The sequence below is a fragment of the Eleutherodactylus coqui genome, chromosome 4 (genome assembly GCF_035609145.1).
Source record: "Eleutherodactylus coqui strain aEleCoq1 chromosome 4, aEleCoq1.hap1, whole genome shotgun sequence".
Taxonomy (NCBI): domain Eukaryota; kingdom Metazoa; phylum Chordata; class Amphibia; order Anura; family Eleutherodactylidae; genus Eleutherodactylus; species Eleutherodactylus coqui.
This window is the reverse complement of record NC_089840.1, coordinates 256,327,262-256,351,317: the sequence shown is the minus strand read 5'-3', so window position 1 is coordinate 256,351,317 and position 24,056 is coordinate 256,327,262. Positions and strand designations below refer to the sequence as shown.

Sequence of the window (24,056 nt, the reverse complement as noted above, 5' to 3'; positions counted from 1 at the left end):
CACGCATTTTTTATACATGCATTTTGCTTATCATTTTCACGGACCTATAGCCCCGTGAAAAAAATGTTTATCTGACTGAGCCCCAAGACAGTTTGAGACCAGAATTGCTCTATTGTGCTGCACTTTAAAAAAAAAACAAAAAAAACTTTAAAGTGGGGTAAAATGGAAAGTAAAACCAGTACTTTGTGGGGGGGCGGGGGGTTTGGGGGGGGGGGGGGGGCGTATCTTGTTTTTAAAGCGCACATGGGGCTGCATTAATGACATTCCAACTTCATTCTGTAGGTCAGTACAGCAATACCAGATTTCTATAGTTGTTTTTGCTGTACTACTTTTAACCTCTTAAGGACCAGACCCTTTTTAGCGATTTTACGCATGTGATGGTTTTATGGCCCTATTTTTTTTTTCTTGGGCTACCAAAATTAATTTTGCTGCATTTTTTAATTCATGACATATCGGGCTGTATGTTTAATATCTTTATTCACAGAAACTGTGATTCCATTTTTTTTTGTTTTATTAGCGGTAATGTGTGCAAAAAAATGTAAAACAAAAGATTCTTTTAAATTTATAGTTTTTGGTTTTCAAAATTAGTATACTACCGTACTTACACAAAAATAAAGTGCAGCAATGGGTTTCCCACTTTGTTTCAGACGTTTTGATATATAATTTGTATAGTCTCAGGTTATAGGGCGACTATGGTGACGGTCTTTATTTTTAAAACTATTTTTTTAACATTTTTGTCCCCCATGACCTCGTATAAGACCTCTGGTGGACATTCACACTGTCATTTTTTTTCTTTTATTTCGCAGTTTTCCATAGCAGACAAGTAAAAACTAGTCCGATCAAAGGGGGATCGGGCCGATGCTTAACAAGACACAATGCAGCAAGTAGTGGCGAGCAGCGGGGACTGGGGGAGGGGAGCATGGCTTCTTTTATGCTTTTTCACCACCCAGCTGCAGTGACATATGCTCGGTGTTGCTCCGTTCATTTCAGTGGGACCGCCAGAGATAGCAATCACTCTTTACGTTACTGTGGGTGAGTGCAGAGAGCCTACAGTAACGAGACGAGTGGGGCATAGGGCACCCATTTTCAGGAATGGTGGTGGTCCCAGTGGTGAGATCCCCAATGATCAGATGATTATCACCCAGGGGCGTAACTATAGAGGGTGCAGGGGATGCGGTTGCACCCGGGCCCAGGAACCTTAGGGGGCCCATAAGGCCTCTCTTCTCCATATAAGGAGCCCAGTACTATGAGTAAAGCATTATAGTTGGGGGCCCGTTACAAGTTTTGCATCGGGGCCTGGGAGCTTCAATTTACGCCTCTGTTATCACCTATCCTGTGAATCTTGGTACAACCCTTTTAAAGCTCTTTATACTGAATATATCATTGTCAAGCTACCTGTACACCGAACTGTTGTACATATAAGCGCTCAACAGTCGTCCCAGGGACTGTCGCTCCAGTGTTTCCACACAGCAGCAATAGTCAGTCAGTGAATGGAGGCGAAGTGCGTGGAATCTTCTCTTGCCTCCATTTACAGCAAACAGGCAGTTGTTCAAAAAAAATTGGACAGGTCATCAGTAGTTGATGAATGGGGACCGCCACTCAAGACCCCATCAGCTGATTGCCCGGCTGCTATCAGTACAGGAAGTGTATGCGCTGGCTTCACTCCCATTGAAAGCAGTTCTACGGCACTTCTTGGTAGGATGTCACATCCAGTCCTAACCAGATGAGGAGCATGAATTGGAGTAGCAGCATGGCTCTCCATTGATTTCAATGGGAGTGAAGCTAGCTTGTGCATTTCCTCCACTGTTCACTTATGACAACTTCTTAAGCATTACACAGTACAGTGGGCCGGATGATCAGCTGATGGATGGGGGTCTCGAGCAGTGGATCTCCGTCTATTAACTACTGACATGTGGTGGGAGGGGCAGGAGGCATGTTGTAGGGGGTGAGGGAGAAATTAGTTGAGGAGATTTGATAAGCTTCTTTGAAGAGGTGCATCTTTAAGGTACATCTGAAGTTCCGTGCGTCGGGAATTGTCTGGATGTTTTGGGGTAGAGCATTCCAGAGGATCAGTGATGCTCCAGAGAAGTCCTGGAGGCGAGAATGTGAGGTTCGTATTAGAGGGGTGTTTAGTCTGAGTATGCTAGCGGATCGGAGTGGGCGGACTGGGTGGTATACGGACAGGAGGGAAGCGATGTACGGTGGCGCAGTACCATGGAGAGCTTTGTGGGTGACGAGTTTGAATTTAGTCCCATAATGGATGGGCAGACAGTGCAGCGACTGGCATAGTGCAGGGGCATCTGAGAAGTGGCTGGATAGGAAGAGGGGTCTAGCTGCCGCATATAGTATGGATTGGATAGGGGAGAGTCTGGTGCGGGAAAGGCCAATGAGCAGAGAGCTGCAGTAGTCAAGCCGAAAGTGAATGAGGGCGACAACGAGTGTCTTTAGCGTGTCCGTGGTGAGAAAGGGATGGATTTATGCAACGTTCCTGAGGTGCAGGTAGCATGTACGGGCCAGAGATTGGATGTGGGGGATAAAGGACAGGTCAGAATCCAGTGTGACCCCAAGACAGCGGGTGTGCTGTCTGGGGGTTATGGTGGTGCCAGATACTGTGATGGAGATATTGGGGGGAGGTCGTCCGGCAGTAGATCGGCAAGGGTCTGCCATTCTAGGTCCCTGTTGATCAACTGCTTAGGAGGCTGGTGCTTGTGCACTGAGCTGATTTCTGCAGGAAGCAGACAGCTCTGTTCCCACTGCAGTGGCCAGGCTTGATATTACAGGCAAAGTACCTATTGAAGTGAATAGCCAGCAGTACCAAGCTTGGCCATTGCAGTGGGAATGGAGTTTAGAAATCAGCTCAGTGCACAAGTGCACCAGCCTGGTCAAAAGCTGATCAGTCATAGCCCTGGCCAATAGGCTCCTGCCAATCTAGTATTAATGGCCCATTCTCCAGATAGAACATCAATACTTTACAACTGGACAACCCCTTAAGGTAAAGATAACTTGTTGCAGTAAGGTATCAGCATTGATTACATTTTGCTACATCTGCATATCCAATGCCAGAAGACCACATCATTTGTAGGTCCTGCACCCAGATATATTGTTAGCAATGAAGTGTGAAATTAGGGTTTACCCCAGTATTTCCCCAGAGCTTATGCATTAAGGCAGCAGAAATACAGTCCTAAGCTCTCGCTCATGACCTGAAGGTTGCGCATTCAATCCCTGAATGGTCCAGGTAGCCGACTCAAGGTCAACTCAGCCTTCGATCGTTTGAGGTTGGTAAAATGAGTAACCAGCTTGGTGGTGGGGTAATAAATAAATGACCTGAAAGCGCTGCGGAATAAGTTGGCGCTATACATATAACAAGACTTATTTCCCAAGCAGGAATTCCCCAGACCACATCAGCAACAACAAGACCTGTTACTTTTACCGTAGAGAAGGCAAACTAATTTCATCCTCCTTTGCAAAGCAGTAAACATATCTGAGCCCTGGACTAGAATTCTAGAAGCTTTTTTACCCGCCCCTCCATGAGGCTTCTATGAGGTCGGAATAGCATTAGGGGTTCCCCAGTAGAAGAAACATGTTGCAGGGGTTCCCCCGCGGTAATAAGGTTGGGAATCACTTCTTTTACGCCTAACATGTGTCTGCAGGTTCTTTCATCTCGGTTGGTTTTTAGGATCCTGCAGAGCGCAGGCTGAGAAAGTCTGGAGGACAATAATTTGTTCCATTGTACTGAGAATTGTAAGTGTTGGCATGAGTCGCGCTCACGGGCCGGCCTTCCTCCACTAACGATCCTAATGCCTCCCGCTAGCCAACACAGACAGTTTAACGCTCATTTATTGCAACGGTCAACATATCTCGCCCCCCCTGCCAAAAAAAAAAAGTTTGAAGGGAGAAAGACTTAGATGATCATCCCCGGCAGGAGGGGTTAACGGAGCTGCATTCAGGAAATCTCTCACATCCTGAGTCCCAGTCCCCTGTAAGTGTATATTATGGTGCTGTTCTCTGCAGCCAGCTGATGAAAGCTGCGCCGGAGTCAGGATAAAATGTCAGAGGGGCTCAAGGCAGAACACAGCTCCTCGCTCCCGCTGCAGATATTTATACTGCTGATGTGTCTTAGCTGGCTTTTAATTTCTTCCAGAGTACAAGGTAAGACTTCCATACTTTCCTCGTAGACGGACGCGGTTGCATTACTACGTTTTTTTTTTCTCTCGCTGCCTTGGGCAACTTCTCTGCATCTTCTTCTTGTAAGCTGTCTTGACTGATTGCGCCCGAGTCCCCATTGTTCTCCTTTCGTCAGATGTTTGCTATAAACCTAGACTCCAATGGTCTACCGTATGCCTGCTGGGCACTCCGGTCTGGAATGCTTTACAGTAAAGAAACTACAAGTGCCAGCATGCCCTGCCAGAATAAGCAGTAAAATAAAAGAAACTGCTGGAGGAACAAATGCAGACTCTTGTTTAATTCATTCAAATGCAACGTATATGAAGCCACTGGGGGGCAGCTCACTTTGCTCTGACATGTGGATGCAGCTGAGCTGAGTTTGTCATTTGGTGTGCAGATGTAGCAAAGTTTCATTGACACTTAAATGTGTTTATATAAACGGCGGCAGAGAACCTTTTCTTGACTTTTCAATGACTTTAAGATGTGCCAACTTGTTGCAGCGAGTTATCAGCAGTGGGATAAAGTTTGCTACATCTGCAATGGGCTATGATATGACTTAGAAATAGTTTTTGAAAGGACTTCCAATAGTTTGGGGTAAATTAACCCAGTGACAAATTCAGCTCTGCTGCATCTGCACATAATGGACAGAGATGAAGTTGTCATTTAAGGCTACATTGTTTGTGGATGGTGATAAGGCTGATAATAGTGAAGTAGGGTTGTCCAAGGTCCTATGCAACATTACAGATGACATGGTTGTGATAGCACAGGGACACACTTAGCTCTGCTACATCGGAATATGTACAGATTTGCATTCCGCAATGGGTCATAGAGAAAGTAGACTCACATACCTCACCAGCAAGGCTGACAATCTAATTCTCTTGTACTAGCTATTTGGTAAAAGGTGCATTCACATGGGCAAGAGCGAGTGTGCTGACATTCTCGGGCGCGACTTGCGTCGCACAGCGCACGGACACTCCATCCTTGTGATATGCGATGTGTGGGAGACGGCACATCTGCATGAGACTCCCACGAAAATAGAGAATGTTGCGAGAGAAAAATCGCCCTTGTAAATACACCCATTGCAAATAACGGGTTGTAGTTTTGTGCAAGTTTTGCGCGTTTCGCAATGCACAAAACTCACACGATTTTCTTTCCCATGTGAATGCACCCTAAGGCCGGATCCACGCAAACGTATTTGTGCATGCAGTACGCAGAAAATAGTACCCATTGATTTCAATAGGTTCATTCACATGTGCATATTTGGCACGCGCGATTCGGTTGCGCAAAAAAGCGTAACTTCTCTATTTTCCTGTGCATTTGCGCAGGGAAAAAACACCATGAACTTCCTAAACCAATTGGCCATTTCAATGGCTGAGCATCGTTGCGTGCCTTTGTGCTTGACTTGCGCCCGCAAAAACCACAGTAAAAAAACGCTGTTGTGTATGCAACACTGGATGGAAAAAAACTTGGCGCAAATACACATACGGTCGTGTTCATTTGGCTCAAATTCATTTAAAGGGGTTCTCCCGGATTAGAAAAAAAAATTGGTTGCTCTCTCCCAAAAACAGCGCCACCCTTGTCAATAGGTTGTGTATGGTATTGCAGCTTAACTCCATTAAATGGCAGTTTTAGACACAACACATAGACAAAGCTAGTGCTGTGTTCGGAAGAAAGTGGCCATGTTTTTCTAACTCTGGTTCATGTACTAATATGCTCCATAGCGGCGAGCTTATTTGTGCGAACTCCAGTCTGAAGCCACCGTAATTCTGGTTCCACATGCCCGGTTTTGAATTACAGATTCTGCGATCGCCATCTGCGTGGACGATACACGGTAATACGCTGGCACTGAAAGGCAAGGACTTTTGCCGATTTGCTCAGAGGTGCGTGTAGGAATTGCGGATTTTGCTAGCGGAAGAAAAGTTGTAGCATGCTCTATTTTAGCGCAGATTCTGCACGTACGGCCTTCATGGATCTCTATGGATGCGCGCAATCCATAGTGCATATGCAATGAACATTACGTATGAGAGTGGATTCGCTTGCAACTTGCTAGGAGACCAGATACAAAAGCCGGAATTTTGAGTAGATGAAGAGAGAGAGAGAGAGGGAGAAACCGCACGTATACTCGACCATTTGCAATTTGTTTCCACGGTCGCTGGCAGGCTTCTACTGCGGATATCCGCAAGTGCAATCTGACCCGTTGATGTGACCTGGCCTAAGGGTTTACTCACACGGGCGTATATTGGCTGGGTTTTCACGCCCGGCCGATATATGCTGTCCCTCTGATGCATTGGTTTATATGCATCTGATGCTGCGCCTTATCCCGCCCTCTCCCATTGCAAACAGCGGCAAGGGGAGGAGAGGGGGCGGGAGCTCAGCACACTAGCTTCCACCCTGTCCCGCCTCCTTGCAAAAAGAAACTCGGACCGATATCGCGCTCGCCAGGCCCGTTTATATCAGCTTTGGAAGTACCATTTGCAACCTCCATTGCTGAATTCCGCTAAAATACAGGACGCCATAACATTGCGTGCAGCACTATTTCATTCTGTAAAATGCCGGACGGAATGGACCCTATTACAGTCAATGGGATCCGTTCTGCGCCATTCATAAGATGGATCCGTTCAGCCGCTGGGCGCCGTTTTCCTTCTCCCATAACAGAGGAGAAAAACTGAACCCTTTAAAAATTACATTAATGGTAAAAAATGTTATTTAAATGAAGCTCAATTACAATAGAAAGAAGTTCTAGAACCTTTTAACAAAGTTTGTGGTTCAATTCCTCACCATTCACATGTCCTCTGCTTGCTGTCACTGAATGGAAGCATTCACTTTTTACATTCCTAGGTTGAAAGCCTGTATAGACCCAATTCTTCTCACAGCTGAGGGTTTGTTACAATGTATACAATCTGCACACTAATCTTTATCTCTCCCCTTGCAACAATGTATCAGTGTAGGTAACAAGTTATCAGGCTGTTTATCTCCCTGAGAATTTCCCAGACAGGATACAATTGTAACAAACTCTCAGCTGTGAGAGTTATAATAAGGCTTGTACAGATGTATAAACAAGAATTTCCCAATTCACTGACAGCAAGCATAACTCTTCAGGATGATGGGGAATTAAAACCCTGATTAAGACAGGCGTTTCCCACAGTGCGCTTGAGTAAGAAGTGGGAAATTTATGGAGAGGCGCACGCCTGTTAATAAATTTAGCGCATCTTCTGGCAGCCCCTGCGCTAGAAAATCAAATCTACTCCAGCTGTAGTTGAGCTATGCCAGTTTCTGGAGTGAAGTATAGTCATTCTTCTGGGTCACCAGAGGCCACCCAGCTGCCACCAAGCCTCATCCACTTTTTAAAAAAGTGACGAGAGAGCCGTTGCCCCGATGCAGAATTAGCAGCAGGACCCTCCTAATTATGACGCATCATTTTTTGGCACTAATCTACTCATGTGGGCACAAGGATATTTAGGACGCCCTCCGACTCTGGGGTTCAGGTCCTCCATTGTCTTATTAGTTTACCCATCAGCAACTTGGAATATAATTTGAGGCTATGGGGGTATGATTAAGGCCAGATTCACACGAGTATATGCATGTTTGCGTGTCCATGAATGTAGCATTTTTGTGGAACGAACAATGCAAGTGTGTTGGCGTATGTTACTGTGCTTTTAGGCATGTGCATTTGCGCACAGCAAAAAATATGCACAGATTGAAATGGCTAATTAGTCTAATGAGTTACAGAGGTGTTCTTTTTTCTGTGCAATTATGCAGTGTTAGGGTGCATTCAGACGACCGTATATCGACCGGGTATTCATGACGGCTGATATACGGCGTCTCTCTCTGCAGGGGGAGGAGGCTGGAAGAGCCGGGAGCAGTGCTCTGAGCTCCCGCCCCCTCTCTGCCTCCTCTCCACGCCCTCTCCGCTCCTCTGCACTATTTGCAATGAGAGGAGGTGGGACAGGGGCAGGGCTAAGTTTCTGGAATTAGCTCCACCCCCATTCCGCCTCTCCTCATTGAAAATAGTGGAGAGGAGGCAGAGAGGGGGTGGGAGTTCACAGCACTGCTCCCAGCTCTTCCAGCCTCCTCCCCCTGCAGAGAGAGACGCCGTATATCGGCCGGCGTGAAAACCTGGCCGATATACGGTCGTCTGAATGCACCCTTACACGCATTTCCTAGCGGATTTTTAATACATTTGTGCATCCCCATTGACTTCTATGGGGACTTTTGGTGCACAAATGTGCAGAAAAATAGAGCCTGCTATTTTTTTTTAGCATGACTCAAGTGCGCAGGAAAATACACGCAAGTGAACAAACCTATTGAAATCAATGGATTCTATTCACTGCATATTGCACACGCAAATTTTGTGTATGTAAATGCGCATCAAAATACACCCCTGTGAATCTGATTGAGGGCTCTTTCACACGAGTGTATATTGGCCCGCGGTTTTCACGGTCGGACGATATACGCTGCGATCTGATGCATTGGATTCTAATGCATCAGATCATATGGCCGTATTCCCGCGATGTAAAAGCGCTCGGCCGGCCAATATAGCACCGGGCGTTTTTACGTCAGGCCCAAAAGATAGTCTTGGAACTATCTTTTGGTTTGGAATACGTCGGCCGCTGCATGGGCTCCTATGGGAGCCAATCACAGCCGCTGGAGAAGGGAGGTGGGAGGGAGTTTAAAGTAAAAAAAATGATCATTAACATACAAGTTAAAGGGGTCTTCCAGTCCACAAAAAAATAATGATCTAGTCTCAGTGCAACTCACCAATAGCAGATCCCAGGCTTCCTGATTGGCAGACTGATTTGAAGGAGCTGCTTAAAAGGCCGTCATTAGCACAGTAACCTGGTATGGTAATACAGCGCTGCACCATTGATATAAATAGTCGCCCGACCGGGTATACTATGATACAAATGTAGCTAAGTTTAACTTACTTGTGATAACTTTCTACATGTTATCTTATGCCATTGAAAATCTATTGGAAAGGCAACACAGAATATTGTCTTAATGCGTTAAGAAATTAGGTAACCTTTGCTATATCTGCAGGTGACCTGGAAACGCCCCTTTAAGTTCTGTATTTAAAAAGTATCTTCAACTTTCAAGTATAGCCTATGTATCAATTACTGACCATTTCTAAGATCTCTGGTTGTTGTCAATAAATGTGAGCATTCACATTAAGGGCTCATTCCCATGGGCATGATTTCACCATGTAATACACACACCCGCGTGATACGCAGTGAATGGAGTCAATGATGGTACATTAATTTTCACTGATCCATTCACATTAGTATATATAAATTGTAATAGATTCGCGCGTGAAAAAGATCACAGCATGCTCTATTTCCCTGAGTATCACACATGAGAGCCCTAGGCTAGTTTCACACAGGCAAGGGCAATATCGCACTTTTCACCATGGGTTGAAGGGATTCCCCCAGCTGCAACTCAAGGGATTCCCCCGGCTGCGGCTCAAGGGATTCCCCCAGCCGCTGCTGAAGGGATTCCCCCAGCCACTGCTGAAGGGATTTCCCAGCCGCTGCCTAAGAGATTTCCCCGCCGAGGCTATCACGGCCACAGCAGAGGATTACGGAGTTCTCCCATTGCTTTCAATAGGGCCAGTGTTGCCGCTGGAAAATCATTGGTTTCATAATTCTGCGTTTTCACTCACTCTCACATCACGTAAAAATAGAGCAATTTTACTCACATGCGTGAAAATTGACCATTCTTCCCTATGGGCATCTCCTCACAGCTGCATGAAACTCACATGTATATGTAAGCACAATGTGATTTTTTTTTCCTGCCCACATAGGGAAGAATGGGCGATTCTGAAACAGAATAGGAAGTGCGGCAATTTTTCTGCACAGCGCAGCGAGAGAAATATCTCACGTGTAAAGGCACCCTTTAAACAATGGGATCTTTCCTCATGCAATGCCGCAATGCACAGAAATCGTGCGAGAAAATCATCTGTGTAAATCCGCCCTTCGGCAATTGTCTTGTACAAGTTTTGGGTGTGCTGCAAGTTGCAGAAAATGCGCGCAAAAGTAGAACCCATCAGAAGAAGATTAAAGTCACCGCGATTTTCCGCGCTGAACCTATCATTATGATAGGTTCATCGTGGACAATCGCGGCATGCCGCCATTTTATACGCGAGCGGAAAGTCGCAGTGCATTTCTGCTTGTGTACATCGGGCTGCGCTTTTAATAGTTATCCTATGGAAAGTGTTCATTGCGTTACCCACGTGCGGATTATCGCCGCGGATAACACAATGCAGAACCGCCCGTGGACAGGAGACTTTATTAAAGAAATGTATTGAGCCTCTTAATAAATTTGGCGCATCTTCCTCCAATGTATTGGTCTACTGTATGAACTACAAATCCAGGTACATCTTCCCCTCAGTTCCTGGGTGTAAACAGCAATGCTTTCATTCACTGGCAGCAAGCAGAGGTCTTGAAAATGGTGAGGAATTGTTACATAACGCATAATAGAAAGTCGCAGAATTTCCATTCTACAATGATGGAGCTTCATTTACTTAAAATCCCTTTAATTAACCTTCGTCTTTCTGGTATTAATAATAGCGCTGCGGTCTGTACACGTGTTCCACTATAATATATTTATAACTACTCCTCATTTAACACCCTGCGGTTCATTTAAAACTAGTGCGCTCCATTAAACTAACAAGTCAGCAGAGATAGCCGATAAGCCGAGCGATGAATGTTCTGTATCCTGGCCAATCACAGGCTTCAATTGGACTCCAACAGCAGGGACCAGCAGAGCCTAAGAAACAGGTAGAGTATATAGCGTCATACGTAGCCGGGGCTGCTGCTGATGGTAATACCGGTAGGGTGCAGTGATTAGTCTTACGAGTCTTCACTTATATGCAGATGAATAGTCTTAAAGGGGTTAAATCTGCTGCATATCCGCATCAAAAGGCGTAGATTTTGGGGCTGATTTCCTTCTCCCTTCTTCCTTTCCATGGAAAATCCACTATGAAGAATATTCCCTAAGGGCTTTTGCGCATGAGCGCCGCTCTCGCCAACGGGGTATATTTCTCTTCTTTTTTAGTTCACACTAGCTGCACTTTTGCGCTCACAGAAAATCCCACTAGCAATACGCCGTGCCTCCATCATTGACCCCGCCCCCTGTAAGCACCCAACATGTGCGGCGGGACGCTATCCAGAGACGCTTTTGGTACTTTCTGGTTTTGTGAGACAGTCAGGGGCGTAACTATAGAGGATGCAGGGGATGCGGTTGCACCCGGGCCCAGGAGCCTTAGGGGGCCCATAAGGCCTCTCTTCTCCATATTGGGAACCCAGTACTATGAATAAAGCATTATAGTTCAGGGCCCTGTTACAGGTTTTGCATCGGGGCCCGGGAGCTTCAAGTTACATCTCTGGAGACAGTGGTTGATGTTGGAGACGTGTTCTGATGACGACGATGCCCTTTTGCCTTGGTAGCTGCCGCTCAGATGTTGGAAGGCACTTGAGATGGTGGTGTTTGTTCTGAAAAGTAGATGGAGGAGGAGGTTCAGGGTACATTCTCTGGGCAGCCTCTGATCTATGAAATTTCCATTTCCCATGCATTCCCACGCCCCCCATAGACCCCTATGGGGCCTTTGGTGCGCAATTCTGCACAAAAACAGTTGTGTATTTTCTCACCTGGCAGAAAAACGAGCGATGTGAGGGGATCACCCGTGTGCCGGAGCCCTTAAGGCCCATTTACATGGGTGTTGTCTCATCCTTTTGCTGTCAGTATTTATAACTGACATCACACCAACCCATTAAACTCTTCACATGACTATTAAATAACAAATCGCAACATATCCTATTCTGAGTCGCCCCTGAAAGTCTATGGGAGTGTAAAAAAAAAGCAGCAACCACAGATTCTACAAGCATGTGCGCTGCATTTTGCACACCAAAGGTCCCCATAGGAGTCTATGCGCGTACGTGCAGATATGCGCAGTGACACCTAATTTGACTTAATAGCTATTTAAATCAGGGCGGGGGTGATTTCCCCGTCCATGTTAGCGAGCACAGAAAAGACTTCTTGAAACCTCTTTCACACATGCGTCGTGGCTGAAAATTGCATTAATGGAAGAAAGCCACGACTGCGGCTAAGTGTCTTGTTTTCACCCATTTACATGGCCAGGCTGCGGCGTATATACGCCGCTAAGGTCTCCCCCTCCCCTTGCCGGCTGATAGCAGCAATAGAAACTTATGGGAGCTGCCGGCAAGGGGAGATGGAGCGACTTTAGCAGTGCTTGCCATGCTAAATTTCCTCCCCCTCCCTTCCCAGCCTATGGGAGCTGCCAGCAAGGGGAGGGGGAGAGACTTTAGCAACGTGAGCCGCTGCTAAAATCCCACCCCTTGCTGGCAGCTCCCATAGGACTCTTTGGGAACGGCTAGCGTATTCCAGCAAAAGATAGAACAAGTCCTATCTTTTCCAGCTGTAGGTAAATGTGGCTGGCGGGAAAAGATAGCGCATCCCGGGCGGATGCTTTTGCGCATTCGGAAAAACCGACCATTAGAGCAAATGCACTGGAATCAATAGCTTCAAAATAGCCTTGATAACACTCTCATCTGTAAGAGGCCGCACTCTGCAATGCGTTGTGTAGGAGCGAGCGTTTTTGCGCCTACGCTTGTTTGCAGGAGCCCTAAGAGTCTGCTTTAATTCTCTAGGAAATCGTCTATAAGGGCTCGTTAACAACAGCGATCCGTTTTGCAGCTCCGTTTGCAAAGCAGGAAAATGGTATCCCCTGACCGAACGGTTCCGTCTTATGCCAGAACTGAACTCTGCCGAACGGAACCCCATTGACTATAATGGGGTCCATGCCATTTCCATCTGCCATTTTTCCGTAATTTACAGGATGAAATAGCTCTGCCTTCTGCGCTATTTTGTCTTGTTTTCTAGCGGAAATCAAGGATGTAGGTTCCGATTGGAACTTCTGACGCTGATGTGAATGAACCCTTAGCTAAACGCATCAGCAGCACAAATCTCCTGTCCTAAATTGCTATAATGTATCTGTGCAGGTAAAATGTATCAACCTGGAGTGCAGCACATGGCACTAAGTACCTAGTATAGAGACATAGGTGGAGTGGCAGTTGCCATTGAAGCTGTTGTGTGACAACTGTCTATGTATCTCCCCCCCCCCCCCCCCCCCCCCCGCCCCTTCCCGCTCAAGTCTAGGGCTCCATGGTGGCACAGTGTTGCAGTAAAATTGTGTTGTGACCGTGATTCACACTGCAACTTTAAGGTTTTCCTCTGGGGAAAAAAGTCACATATAACCTTCCAACCTTGAAAAAATTGGTGTCTGAAGGCACAACTGCGACTTCACGTGTCGCCACCAGGTGGCTCCGCGTGGATTCTTCTACAGATACTATCTAGGTGTGCAGATAGTAATAATAGATGGCGGCATATAGAAACCTCTTTATGTTAGGTGCTACAAAAATAACAAATGCTGAAAAAAGTCAAAAAGAATCTTGCAAGAACAGACATAGCAGAGCTGAACTTGTCTTGTAAATGTAAGAGCAAATGAGACAATGGAAACATTTTTTGCAAAAACAGATGCCAAAGGAATGCTGTCATGTTACTTTTTGGAATCGGATGTTGGCACGGAATAATAGTTTTCTAAAGCAATGTAATAAGCTTAGTTACAGATGTAGCAAAGTTTTACTTGACAGCGCGATAAACTGAGGCACAGAACATTTTCTTGCCTTTCCAATAGCTTTTCAATGGCTTTTTTTTGTTGTTAAGATAGTTTGTTGCAGCAAGTTATGAGCGTTGGTATAAACTTTGCTACGTTTGTGCAGTCCTTTGTAAAACTACATACATTAGTAGTGACGAGCGAACTTTTGAAAAGTTGGATTTGGCAAGTTTGGCAAAATAGCATATACACAAATGTTTTCGGTTGCTGATGTTCTGCATAATTTTTTGCTGATCACAGCAGCAATCTGTATGAATGGCTGAAAATACGTGGCTAAAGTTTGGGACTCGACCGCGGCAGTTATTAATTCACGCGATACTACGGTGACTACAGGCAAACATAAAAACGCATGCGGTTGTGTGAAGGAGGCCTAAGAGCCACAAAAGCCCTGTATAACACTCTGATACATCATACTGGGCTTTTATGGCTCTTAGGCCTTATTTGCACAAGCATTTTTACGCGGCTATTTAGCCGCACTAAAACATCTGCTAATAATCGTGACCGTGTGAAGCATTGGATCCCAATGTATTAATTCGCTTGGGTGATTTTCGAACACGTAAAAACATCAAATAGGAAACGATTTCTGGTCGATGATTTTTCACGCTGTGTGAAAAGATAGGTCTTGATCTATCTTTTGACAAAAATCGCTGGAGGCTCCCATAGATTCCTAGGGGAGCTGAAAAAAAGGGAGGGAGAGAGTTTACCTGCGTCTGGTGCTCGGAAACTAAGACAGCTGGCTCTATTTAAGCATTAGAAATCATTCCAAGGATTTCTGCCGACTGACAGAATTCTGGGCTGCAGCGTATATATATGTCACGCAATACGCCCAGGTGAATGGACGAAAAAGCACTAATTAATCTCAGGACTCGATCACGGCTATTCTTGTTGCAATTTCTAGCTAACGTAAAATAGCAACACTCGTGTGAATGAGCCCTTCAGGTTAGCGATAGATAGATATGAGATAGATAGATATGAGATAGATAGATATGAGATAGATAGATAGATATGAGATAGATATGAGATAGATAGATAGATAGATAGGAGATGGATAGATATGAGATAGATAGATAGATAGATAGATAGGAGATGGATAGATAGATGGATAGATATGAGATAGATAGATATGAGATGGATAGATATGAGATAGATAGATATGGGATGGATAGATGTATAGATATGAGGTAGATAGATGATAGATATGAGATAGATATGAGGTAGATAGATAGATAGATAGATATGCAAATAAGGGAGATGGAATAAATCCTCCACAGTGCCACCTATTGAAAGGCAGCATTCCTTCGAGTCAAAGTGGGACTTTTTATACAAGTCTTGTTACAATGACTGGGAATCAAAAGCAAAGCCAGACTCCATGTACATACAGCTGTTTCCGGGTTATTGCCCATCATCAGTGTACAGTAGGAGTCTGGCTTTTGCTAGTGAGAGGCCTGGGACAGGGGTCAGAAACGCTCTTTTCTCCTTAGGGAGAGCAACTATATACTATAAACTAAGTGAGGAGACTCAAATGGCCACACACGCTCCTCTGGGTAATATGCAAATAAGGTGGCACTGTGGAGGATTTATTCCATCTCCCTTATTTGCATATTACCCAGAGGAGCGTGTGTGGCCATTTGAGTCTCCTCACTTAGTTTATAGTATATAGTTGCTCTCCCTAAGGAGAAAAGAGCGTTTCTGATAGATAGATATGAGATTCATAGATGGATAGATAGATAACTAGAGAGATAGATCTCTCTATCTCTCTATCTCTCTATCTCTCTATCTCTCTATCTCTCTATCTCTCTATCTCTCTATCTCTCTATCTCTCTATCTCTCTATCTCTCTATCTCTCTATCTCTCTATCTCTCTATCTGATGTTCTGTATACCTACTATATAAGTGTATATTCTGAACATCTTGGAAACGTTCTCTTCTCTGTATATAATGAATCATTTGCAGTGTTCCGGTGACGGCAGGGCTTTTCTGCTAGATTTGGAGTGTAATAAATGAATATTAGCCCAGTTGGGCATATTGTGAGGTCAGACTGACTGCAGTATAATGGAGATGAAGGTTGCTTAGATTTCATTGTGGTCTGTTGGGCACACAGTATTCTTATCACAGCTGGGCATATATAGAGAGAACAGAAAGTTATTATTGCACGTATACATTGTAATGCTTCTGCAAACTGTGAAAATGCAGCCCTTAAAGGACCTTTCACTCAGGACGGAATACTCCACCGCCGCGTTGTGTTATACGCCCTCCTGCAGACTATTCAGCGCCAAAGTTAACACTGCTAATGTGCGCATTTTGGTGCGGAATTGGAAATAGCAGAATCATGTCAGCTATTCTGCACCGAAATCCACGGTTAGCAGTGCGGAATTTGGGGCAGAATTCAAGGACGGCGTATTCCACAACTCTGCTGCGGGATATTACATCCTGTGTGAAACGTCCCTTACATAGACATGACGGGGTGGAGGTGATTGCAGAATATAATGACTGCAATGGAAGCTGTCTCTGTTGTCCTCAGCAACCAATCACAGCGCAGCTTTCATTTTACCTCAGCAGCAGTACAAGAAATAGCAACCAATCACGGCGCAGTACAGCTTTCATTTCTTATAACGCTGAGGTAAAATGAAAGCTAGAAGTCATTACAACCTCAGGTTTCCCATCTTTAAGGTATTCTTACCCTTTTAGCATGAGTCCCTTATAGCAGTGAGGAGGTTCTGTGCAGACGATCAGGTGTGTTACCTGTCCGTACATCTCTATGGGACTGCCAGAGATTGCTGTACTAAACCGGGCCACTGCAATGCTGGTAGCGCTATCTGCGTCCAGCATTGTCCACTGACAGGGGATGGCGAAAAGCTAATCATCAGGGATCCCGAACGGCGGGCCACCACCAATCAACTATTGGTGATCTATCCTGAGGACAGGGAAAGGCATCACTGAGAAATCCATTGTTAGCAAGCTAACTGCATAACAGAGCAGAGAACTCCCATCTGCACTAGGCCTGCACTCCGTCTGCACCAGGCCTGCACTTCGTCTGCATCGGACCTGCACTCGGTCTGCACTGGGCGTGCAGATGGGGAGCAGGCCCTGTGCAGACGGGGAGCAGGAGGTGGGCGTGCTCCCTGTCTGCACCGGGCCTGCACCCCGTCTGCACTGGGCCTGCACCCCGTCTGCACTGGGCCTGCACCCCGTCTGCACTGTGCCTGCTCCCTGTCTGCACCGGGCCTGCACCACGCCTGCTTCCCATCAGCACCAGGCCTGCACCCCGTCTGCTCCGGGCCTGAACCCCGTCTGCAACGGGCCTGAACCCCGTCTGCTCCGGGCCTGCACCCCGTCTGCACCGGGCCTGCACCCCGTCTGCACCACGCCTGCACCATGCCAGCACCCCATCTGCATCGGGCTTGCACTGTTCTCTCTAGTGCACCAAGTCTCAGAATTGTCTTATCTGAGGGCCCTTTTCCCCCATGTCAGATGGTGTGGTTGTTATATATTTTTTGGAACATTAGATTTTTATTAGAGAAGGCGATTGAGAGTCCATAATATACAACGTGTCACATTGATTCTTACACGAGGATACAGATGAAGGTGACATACGTTGCTGAATATTCGTATCCTTTTCTTCACAGCATCATTCTCAACTACCCCCTTAGGTATTTATGAGTTTCCTTATCTTCATAAACTTTATAAACTGCCCTATCGATATTTGCTCTTGTGAGAAACATTCGCTTTTATTAGGGCTTCAAACATTTAACTTTTATGAGTTAACGTCTAACTTTAACACGGCATCTTAACAATATCCTTATGTTCTTCATGTTGATGGTACTTTACCCACAAATCCCACATATCTGAGTACTTATTGACTGTATTGGAGCGGATGGCCAACCATTTTTCGAATACACAGTGTTCTGCCATTCGCCTCACAAATTCATTTATGTTAGGAGGATCGAGGGATTTCCACTGTTTTGCAATGATTGTTTTGGCCATCATGGGGGAGTTGCCTATTAACCCTTTGCAATCCAATTTTGGATTCAGGGTTTCCTAGGGGGCTTTCTCTTTCTGCCATTATACAATGGCGCCATTGGCTGGCTAGAGCCAGTACTGCTGTATGTGACATGCTGGAAAGGCCCACGACAAAAGAGCGGCCAGTAATATACAGTAAGAATACCCTGCCGGACGTCTTCCGACGTCGGAGCTGTACAGCCTTCAATCAGAATGTCTTTAGATGTCAGACAGTGGATTGGAAAGGGTTACGTATCTGGTAGGTCGGAGCACCTCTCCGAGGCCCAACAGCAGCATCACAAATTTTGGATTTCTGGGAACTTCTTTTTAATATCTTTTCTAACAGGTCAACAATACTACTACCCTTCCAGAAAAGTTTCAACTTCGGACATGCCCAGAACAAGTGCGTCAATGAGCCCCCTCGACCACAGTTCCTTCAACAAAGGCCGGCTCCTCCTGTGATGCGGCTGGCTTTAAGTTGGGGGGAGTAATACCATCTCATTTGTATTTTTCCTGTGTTTCTAATCTAATACAGCGCGGGCGTCAGCTGTAATAAACAGCTGACGCCCGCGCTGTATGGAGGGAGATAGCGGCAGTATCTCCCTCCATACACATCCTGCAATGGCAGGACGTAAAAAGGCTATGGGGCCGTCACTATGGGGTTAATGAATATTAAAGGCCTTCTCCCATTCCTCCATAGAGCTCTCTTCTCCTAACTCTCTTTCCCCGTTTAGAAGGTGTGCCTTTTTTGATAAGTTGTGGTTACCCATTAACACATCATAAAGTCTCGTCTCAGATTTGTTAAAATTTGGCTGGGATGTGAACTTTTTTATTATCTCGTGTGGTAATTTATATTGTGAATAGGAAACTTTCTCAGAAAGGATCTGATCCTAAGTTAATCGAAGCTATTTCTAGAATTTAAGTGGTATCTTACTTGTATTCACTTGAAGGGTTTTATTCCATTAGATGTTACTAAATCTTCCACCCCCAAAAGCCTCCTTCACTTCCAGCTTGAGACATCTACATTTGGTATAAAGAATTCGAGGACTTCTATTGGTACTGTGAGTTTCCTCAGATGGTCATAAGGCGCCACTCTCAGAGTATATGCCTGCCATGCTTCAATCATTCCTATCGCAGTAGGAGATAAGCTCCGACCTAGTATCTCTTTTTTCTTGGCCTCCATGCATATTTCCAATGATGCTACGTGTAATAGATTTTTCAATGTTTTCCTCCTCAAGCATCCTTCTTCTAAACTTGCCCAGCTAGGTCTGTTACCGTTGCCCATCCAACATTTCACTTGATTTAGAGTGATAGCTTTATAGTAGGCCTCTATATTAGGGACATCTGCTCCTTCATTATGATGGTGCAGAGCCAGAATTGATAAGGTTAAGCAGGACCTCCTTCCTCCCCATATAAATTTTGATAATTGGCTTTGTATTTTAGCTATGGTACACTTAGAAGTAGGGATTGGCAATGTTCTAAACAAATACAATATTTTGGGTAAGATTTTCATTTTGTATGACATCTTTTTGCCGTACCAGGTCAGACACAGTCTGGACATAAGGCCAAGCTCCTGTTGTATAGAAGTCAGGAGAGGTGGGTAGTTTTCCTTTTCTAGATCTGCCAAGGTTGGTGTCAATACAATTTCCAGATAAGGGAGATCTCCCCTCCGTTCCTCCCCGCTCTCCCCCGCCGGCCCCTGAATCTTTAGAGACGAGCGGGGAGATACTCGGCTAAGGCACTACTCGCTCGAGTAATGTGCCTTAGCGACTATACTCGCTCATCTCTATTAATTATATTCTAGGATTCCAGGGGTCGGGACAGGGGCAATATTATGTCATCGGCAAACAAGCCTATTTTGTGTTGCCTGTGTCCTGACGAAATTCCTCTTATTTCCATTGAAGTTCTTATATTTTCTGCTAGTGGTTCCATAATGAGGACAAATAGTGGGAAAGTGGGCATCCCTGTCTTGTCCCGTTGGTTATGGAGAAAGGGTCTGACATATTACCGTTGACCAGGACTCTTGCTGATGGGGTGGAATACAGGGCTCGGGTGTCACGGACTGCATCTTCCCTGAAACCAAAGCATCTCAGTGTCTTAAAGGCATAGCCCCAATGGATCCGGTCAAAGGCCTTTTCTGCATCTAGAGCTAACATTATCGATGGTGCTTGGGCGTTCGGTTGTTTCCCGGTTTTGGTAGCGCTACGATTGTAGCTTGCAACATCTCCTCTGGGAAATGACCTTGTTGCATTGCTGTGTTAAACGAGTTTTGGGATCAGTGATACTGAGAATATTTTATAATATTCTACCTAGAAGCCATCTGGATCTCCTTCTTTCAAAGAGGAGACTGTTGCCGCCACCTTGGATTGCTGCAATTACTGATCCATCACTTCCACTTGTGCGGTTGATATAGCAGGGAGGTTTACTTTATGTAAAAAGTTTGTTATTGTTTGGCTGTTTGGCTGTGGGGTCCCCAAATCATCTTATATAATCTATTATAATAGGAGCAAAAAGTGTCGGCTATCTGTTCTGGATGCGTCATTCGACCCCTTTACCTGCGGAGTCCCAGACATAAGGTACATTCATCTTAGTTACTTTTTTCTTTACCAAATTGGCCATCCACCTAGAGGGCTTATTCATTGAAGAGTATATAGAGGCTCTTTGTGCGTTACCTTCCCTGATGGTTGTTATATTGATGACTTACTTCTGATATGGGGGGACTAGAGAAGAGGCGACGGAGCTTGTGTCGTTTATTAACCAGAATTCTATAAATGTACGGTCCACCTCTGTATATGATGTTAAACCGATCCGTTTTTTGAGATGTTACTCTCACAGGGTGTGCTCCTGCGAAGAAAGTGGTAATTTCTCCTTTTTACTGGCTGCATCATCTTGTCACCCTCCTCAGGTAATATAAAATATGCCTGTTGGCAAAATAATTAGATTTAAGCATAATTGAACTCAGCAGGAAAATGATGTGAGGAACAAATGCATTAAATTTCTTGCAAAGAAAAGTAACCCGATGTGGAGTCTTACTAGAGCTAAACATAGAGTACATAATTTGCATGCGCAACATTTACACACGCAATACACAGAGAATAGAAACCATTGATTGCAATGGGTTTGCTCACATTTACTTTTTTTGGCGCGCATTCCGCACGCATGGAAAAAAATTCACAGTATGCTCTATTTTTGTCCAAAAGTCTCCATAGAAGTCTAAGTGGGGGGTGGGAGGGGTGAATACACACACATTACACAATGGAATGCGCAATACGCTGTGCAATTCCGCGGTAAGAAGGATACACCTTGAACTCATTAGGCTAAATAGCCATTCAAATTTGGGCAAAGTTGTGTCCCGTCTGCAAAAAAACATGCCCTGCATGTGTAAAAAGTACAGCAAAATATGCCGCAAAAACACAGTGCTGAAGCATGCCCAAAAACGTATACGCCCGTGTGAAGCCGCCCTGAGAATCCAGTAGCGGTGGGTATATTTGCTATTTTCTATGGTACATGTAGGCGACACTTCAGGGTTTTTTATTCTAAGGGATTGATAAAGTGTTTAAACCAAAAAGAGATTAAAAACGCCCACTCTTATGCCGAGATGCTAGGTGGAGATTTTTATTCCAAAGCCGTATACCAGCAGGCTTAAATATTAGGAGCGATATATCCCTACATTGTGTATGAATAAATATGTATCCGTTTAGCCCTCATGCATTAAATATTCATGGATTCGCATATTTACATCTTATAAGTGTTCAGTTTTATACGCCCACGCCGACCTATTCAATTGTAATGTGTTATCATAGGGTTATTGCATGTGACCTGCTCCGCTGTTTTTACTCAGAGAGAACATTCTGGGGCGGAATTGCCACAGACGTGCTGCACGGAAATTCCGCATGCAAGCCATGCGGATACTGACATACGGCATGGAATTCAAATCTGCGACATGTCAATTGTATCGCTGTCTCTGCTGCAGGTCCTCCTCTCTATGGGGAAAGATTTGTGCAGCGGAATAAAGCCGCTTTAAAACTTGCGCCAAATGGCATGGGTTTTGAAGCAGCCTTCCATTGTGGAAATCTCGTGAAATTTCCATGCGGTCCCGCTGCGTACATTCCGCATGGCTTCCGTTCCAAGGTAACCCAGCCTTAGGCTCTGTCACATGAGCATTTTTTAAAACGATGCACTGTCAGGGTCTCAAAGCATAAAGTGTTACAGTACCATAGGTCACAACTTGATGTACTGAGATCCTGATGTGCATTGAGTCCGTCAGGAAACGGGCACTGGAAGGGGAGAAGCCGTCTGCAGCACAGAACAGCTTCTCCTTACACAGTACTGGCAAACAGATAAGTGGAGGCAGAAGACTAATAAAACCAGCGCTGGGGGACAGATCTTGGGAACACAGTATGTTTGAAAATCATTGGAATATAAAGCAGATTTTATTAATAAACCATTACACGGAAACAGCTGCGCCTGCACTGGAGAGAACAGTGCAGGCGGGAGCTCCTTGTTCCGCTAAGCAGTTAGTTAGCTGAAGACGGACTTCTCAGCATTGTCTTCTTCTTGCTGCGTAGCTGAATAGAGGTTTTCTATGACAAATGTACAGAATAGGAAAATGCTTATAATCAACTTTTCTGTAGACTTTAGAAAAAAAAATTAAGCCGTATAGGACTATGTAGATAGAGGCCAAATGAAAATACAAATCTACATCCACCCGCACAAGGAAGTTATATATAATTAAGCAGAAATGGCAACCGGAGTGTGTACCAAGCTGCCCGATTAGTCATGCCAGTTTGGTTGACACAGGTTTAATCACAGTTTGTTAATACATGTCACTTATTAATGATGTCTTGTGCGGCGCTGTGTTAAAACCAACACCATGTCTAATGCATTTACCTGGTACTGGATCCAAAAGATACAAGTCATTTTCTCTGTTTAATTTCTCATTAGCTATGTGCCTTACATCAGCTCCATTTAGTCTGTTTGTTATGTTTGCAAGTGTTCATTTCCTTTCTTGTGGCTGTCTGCTTGCTGCAAAATTCCCAAAAGTCACACCTCAGCTTATAGGAACATATGGTGTCCTAGTCTGCGCTGGCTTACCCTGTACAGAAGAATGTGTCAAGGAGAGGCAATGTCTTAAGTCCTAGGATCTTATTAAGCCATGTTAGTCAATATACTGGAGCTGTGATATTGTGGAAGGTTAAGAGCTGGAGAATGGGGCCGAGAATTACCCGCTTTATCATAGCATAATCTGAGATCTAGTCTAGGACTAAGAGGATTTCAGATTGATTCTCCTGGGATTTTTCTTTGCCTTTTTATGGCAAAACCACTTCAAAATTGCAGAATTTAAGGAGGACCTGTTATGTCCTCTGACAAGCCACATGGCAGGTCCTCTTTAAAGGAAGTCTGTTAGCTAATCTTAGCCCTACAAACTAAGCGTATGTCTGAAAGTAGCTGACTTTCTGAGTCTGGGGATGTAGGTTTCATACTTACCTTCCCCATTGTTCCCCCGGTGTCAGCACTGAAAGTCGCCGCCAATTTTAGAATGGGCAAACTATTAAGCACGCAGCTCAATGCACTGCAGCAGCGTCTTTCAGCGCTGACACTGCGGGAACAATGGGGAAGGTGAGTATGAAACTTACATGCTCTGACTCAGCAGGTCACCTACTTTCAGCCCATAAGCTTAGCTTATACGGTAGGGCTCAAAGTAGCTGACAGATTCACTTTACACTGGTTGTCTGGTTTAGGAAATCCATTCATCTTGTTTGGATATTCTGAGTTAATAGTCAGAGGGCTCCGACTAAGGACCTATATAGCAAAAAATGGCTATATAAAGCATTTTTAATTTTGGAGGACCCAGCATCAGGTGAGCAGTTCTTTGAGAAATGTGTAATGCTCCATATCCCCTGAGGAGGCACTGCAGGATAATTAAACACTTTCTGCTAAATTTCACAACAGATTACAATAGTTTGATGGGGGAAGGGTATCCTTTACAGGGGTTACCCAGGCAATTTTTAAAAAGCTGCTTACTAGATTGCACAAATATAAAAAATAACCTAACTCTTTTCAGCTGATTTCCAACAGTTCCTGTTCCAATTGTGCCTGGACTCCCTTTGCTATCTACTTCTCTACAGCTGGGGCATCACTGATACCAGGGACATGTGACCACTGCCGCCAATAACCAGCTCACTTCAGCCAGTGATTAACTGTGC

The 24,056-nt window shown here is 44.9% G+C and overlaps 1 protein-coding gene across 1 annotated transcript in view; it reads left to right on the top strand.

Annotated features, from left to right (window-relative positions):
- The first annotated feature begins 3,957 nt into the window (after positions 1-3,957).
- Positions 3,958-24,056, top strand: part of ADAM12 (ADAM metallopeptidase domain 12) — a 465,263-nt gene continuing 445,164 nt past the window's right edge. Inside the window, exon 1 of the mRNA XM_066601144.1 lies at positions 3,958-4,149. Coding sequence (XP_066457241.1) covers positions 4,047-4,149 — 103 coding nt within the window. The 5' untranslated portion in view covers positions 3,958-4,046. The remainder of the gene's footprint in view (positions 4,150-24,056) is intronic.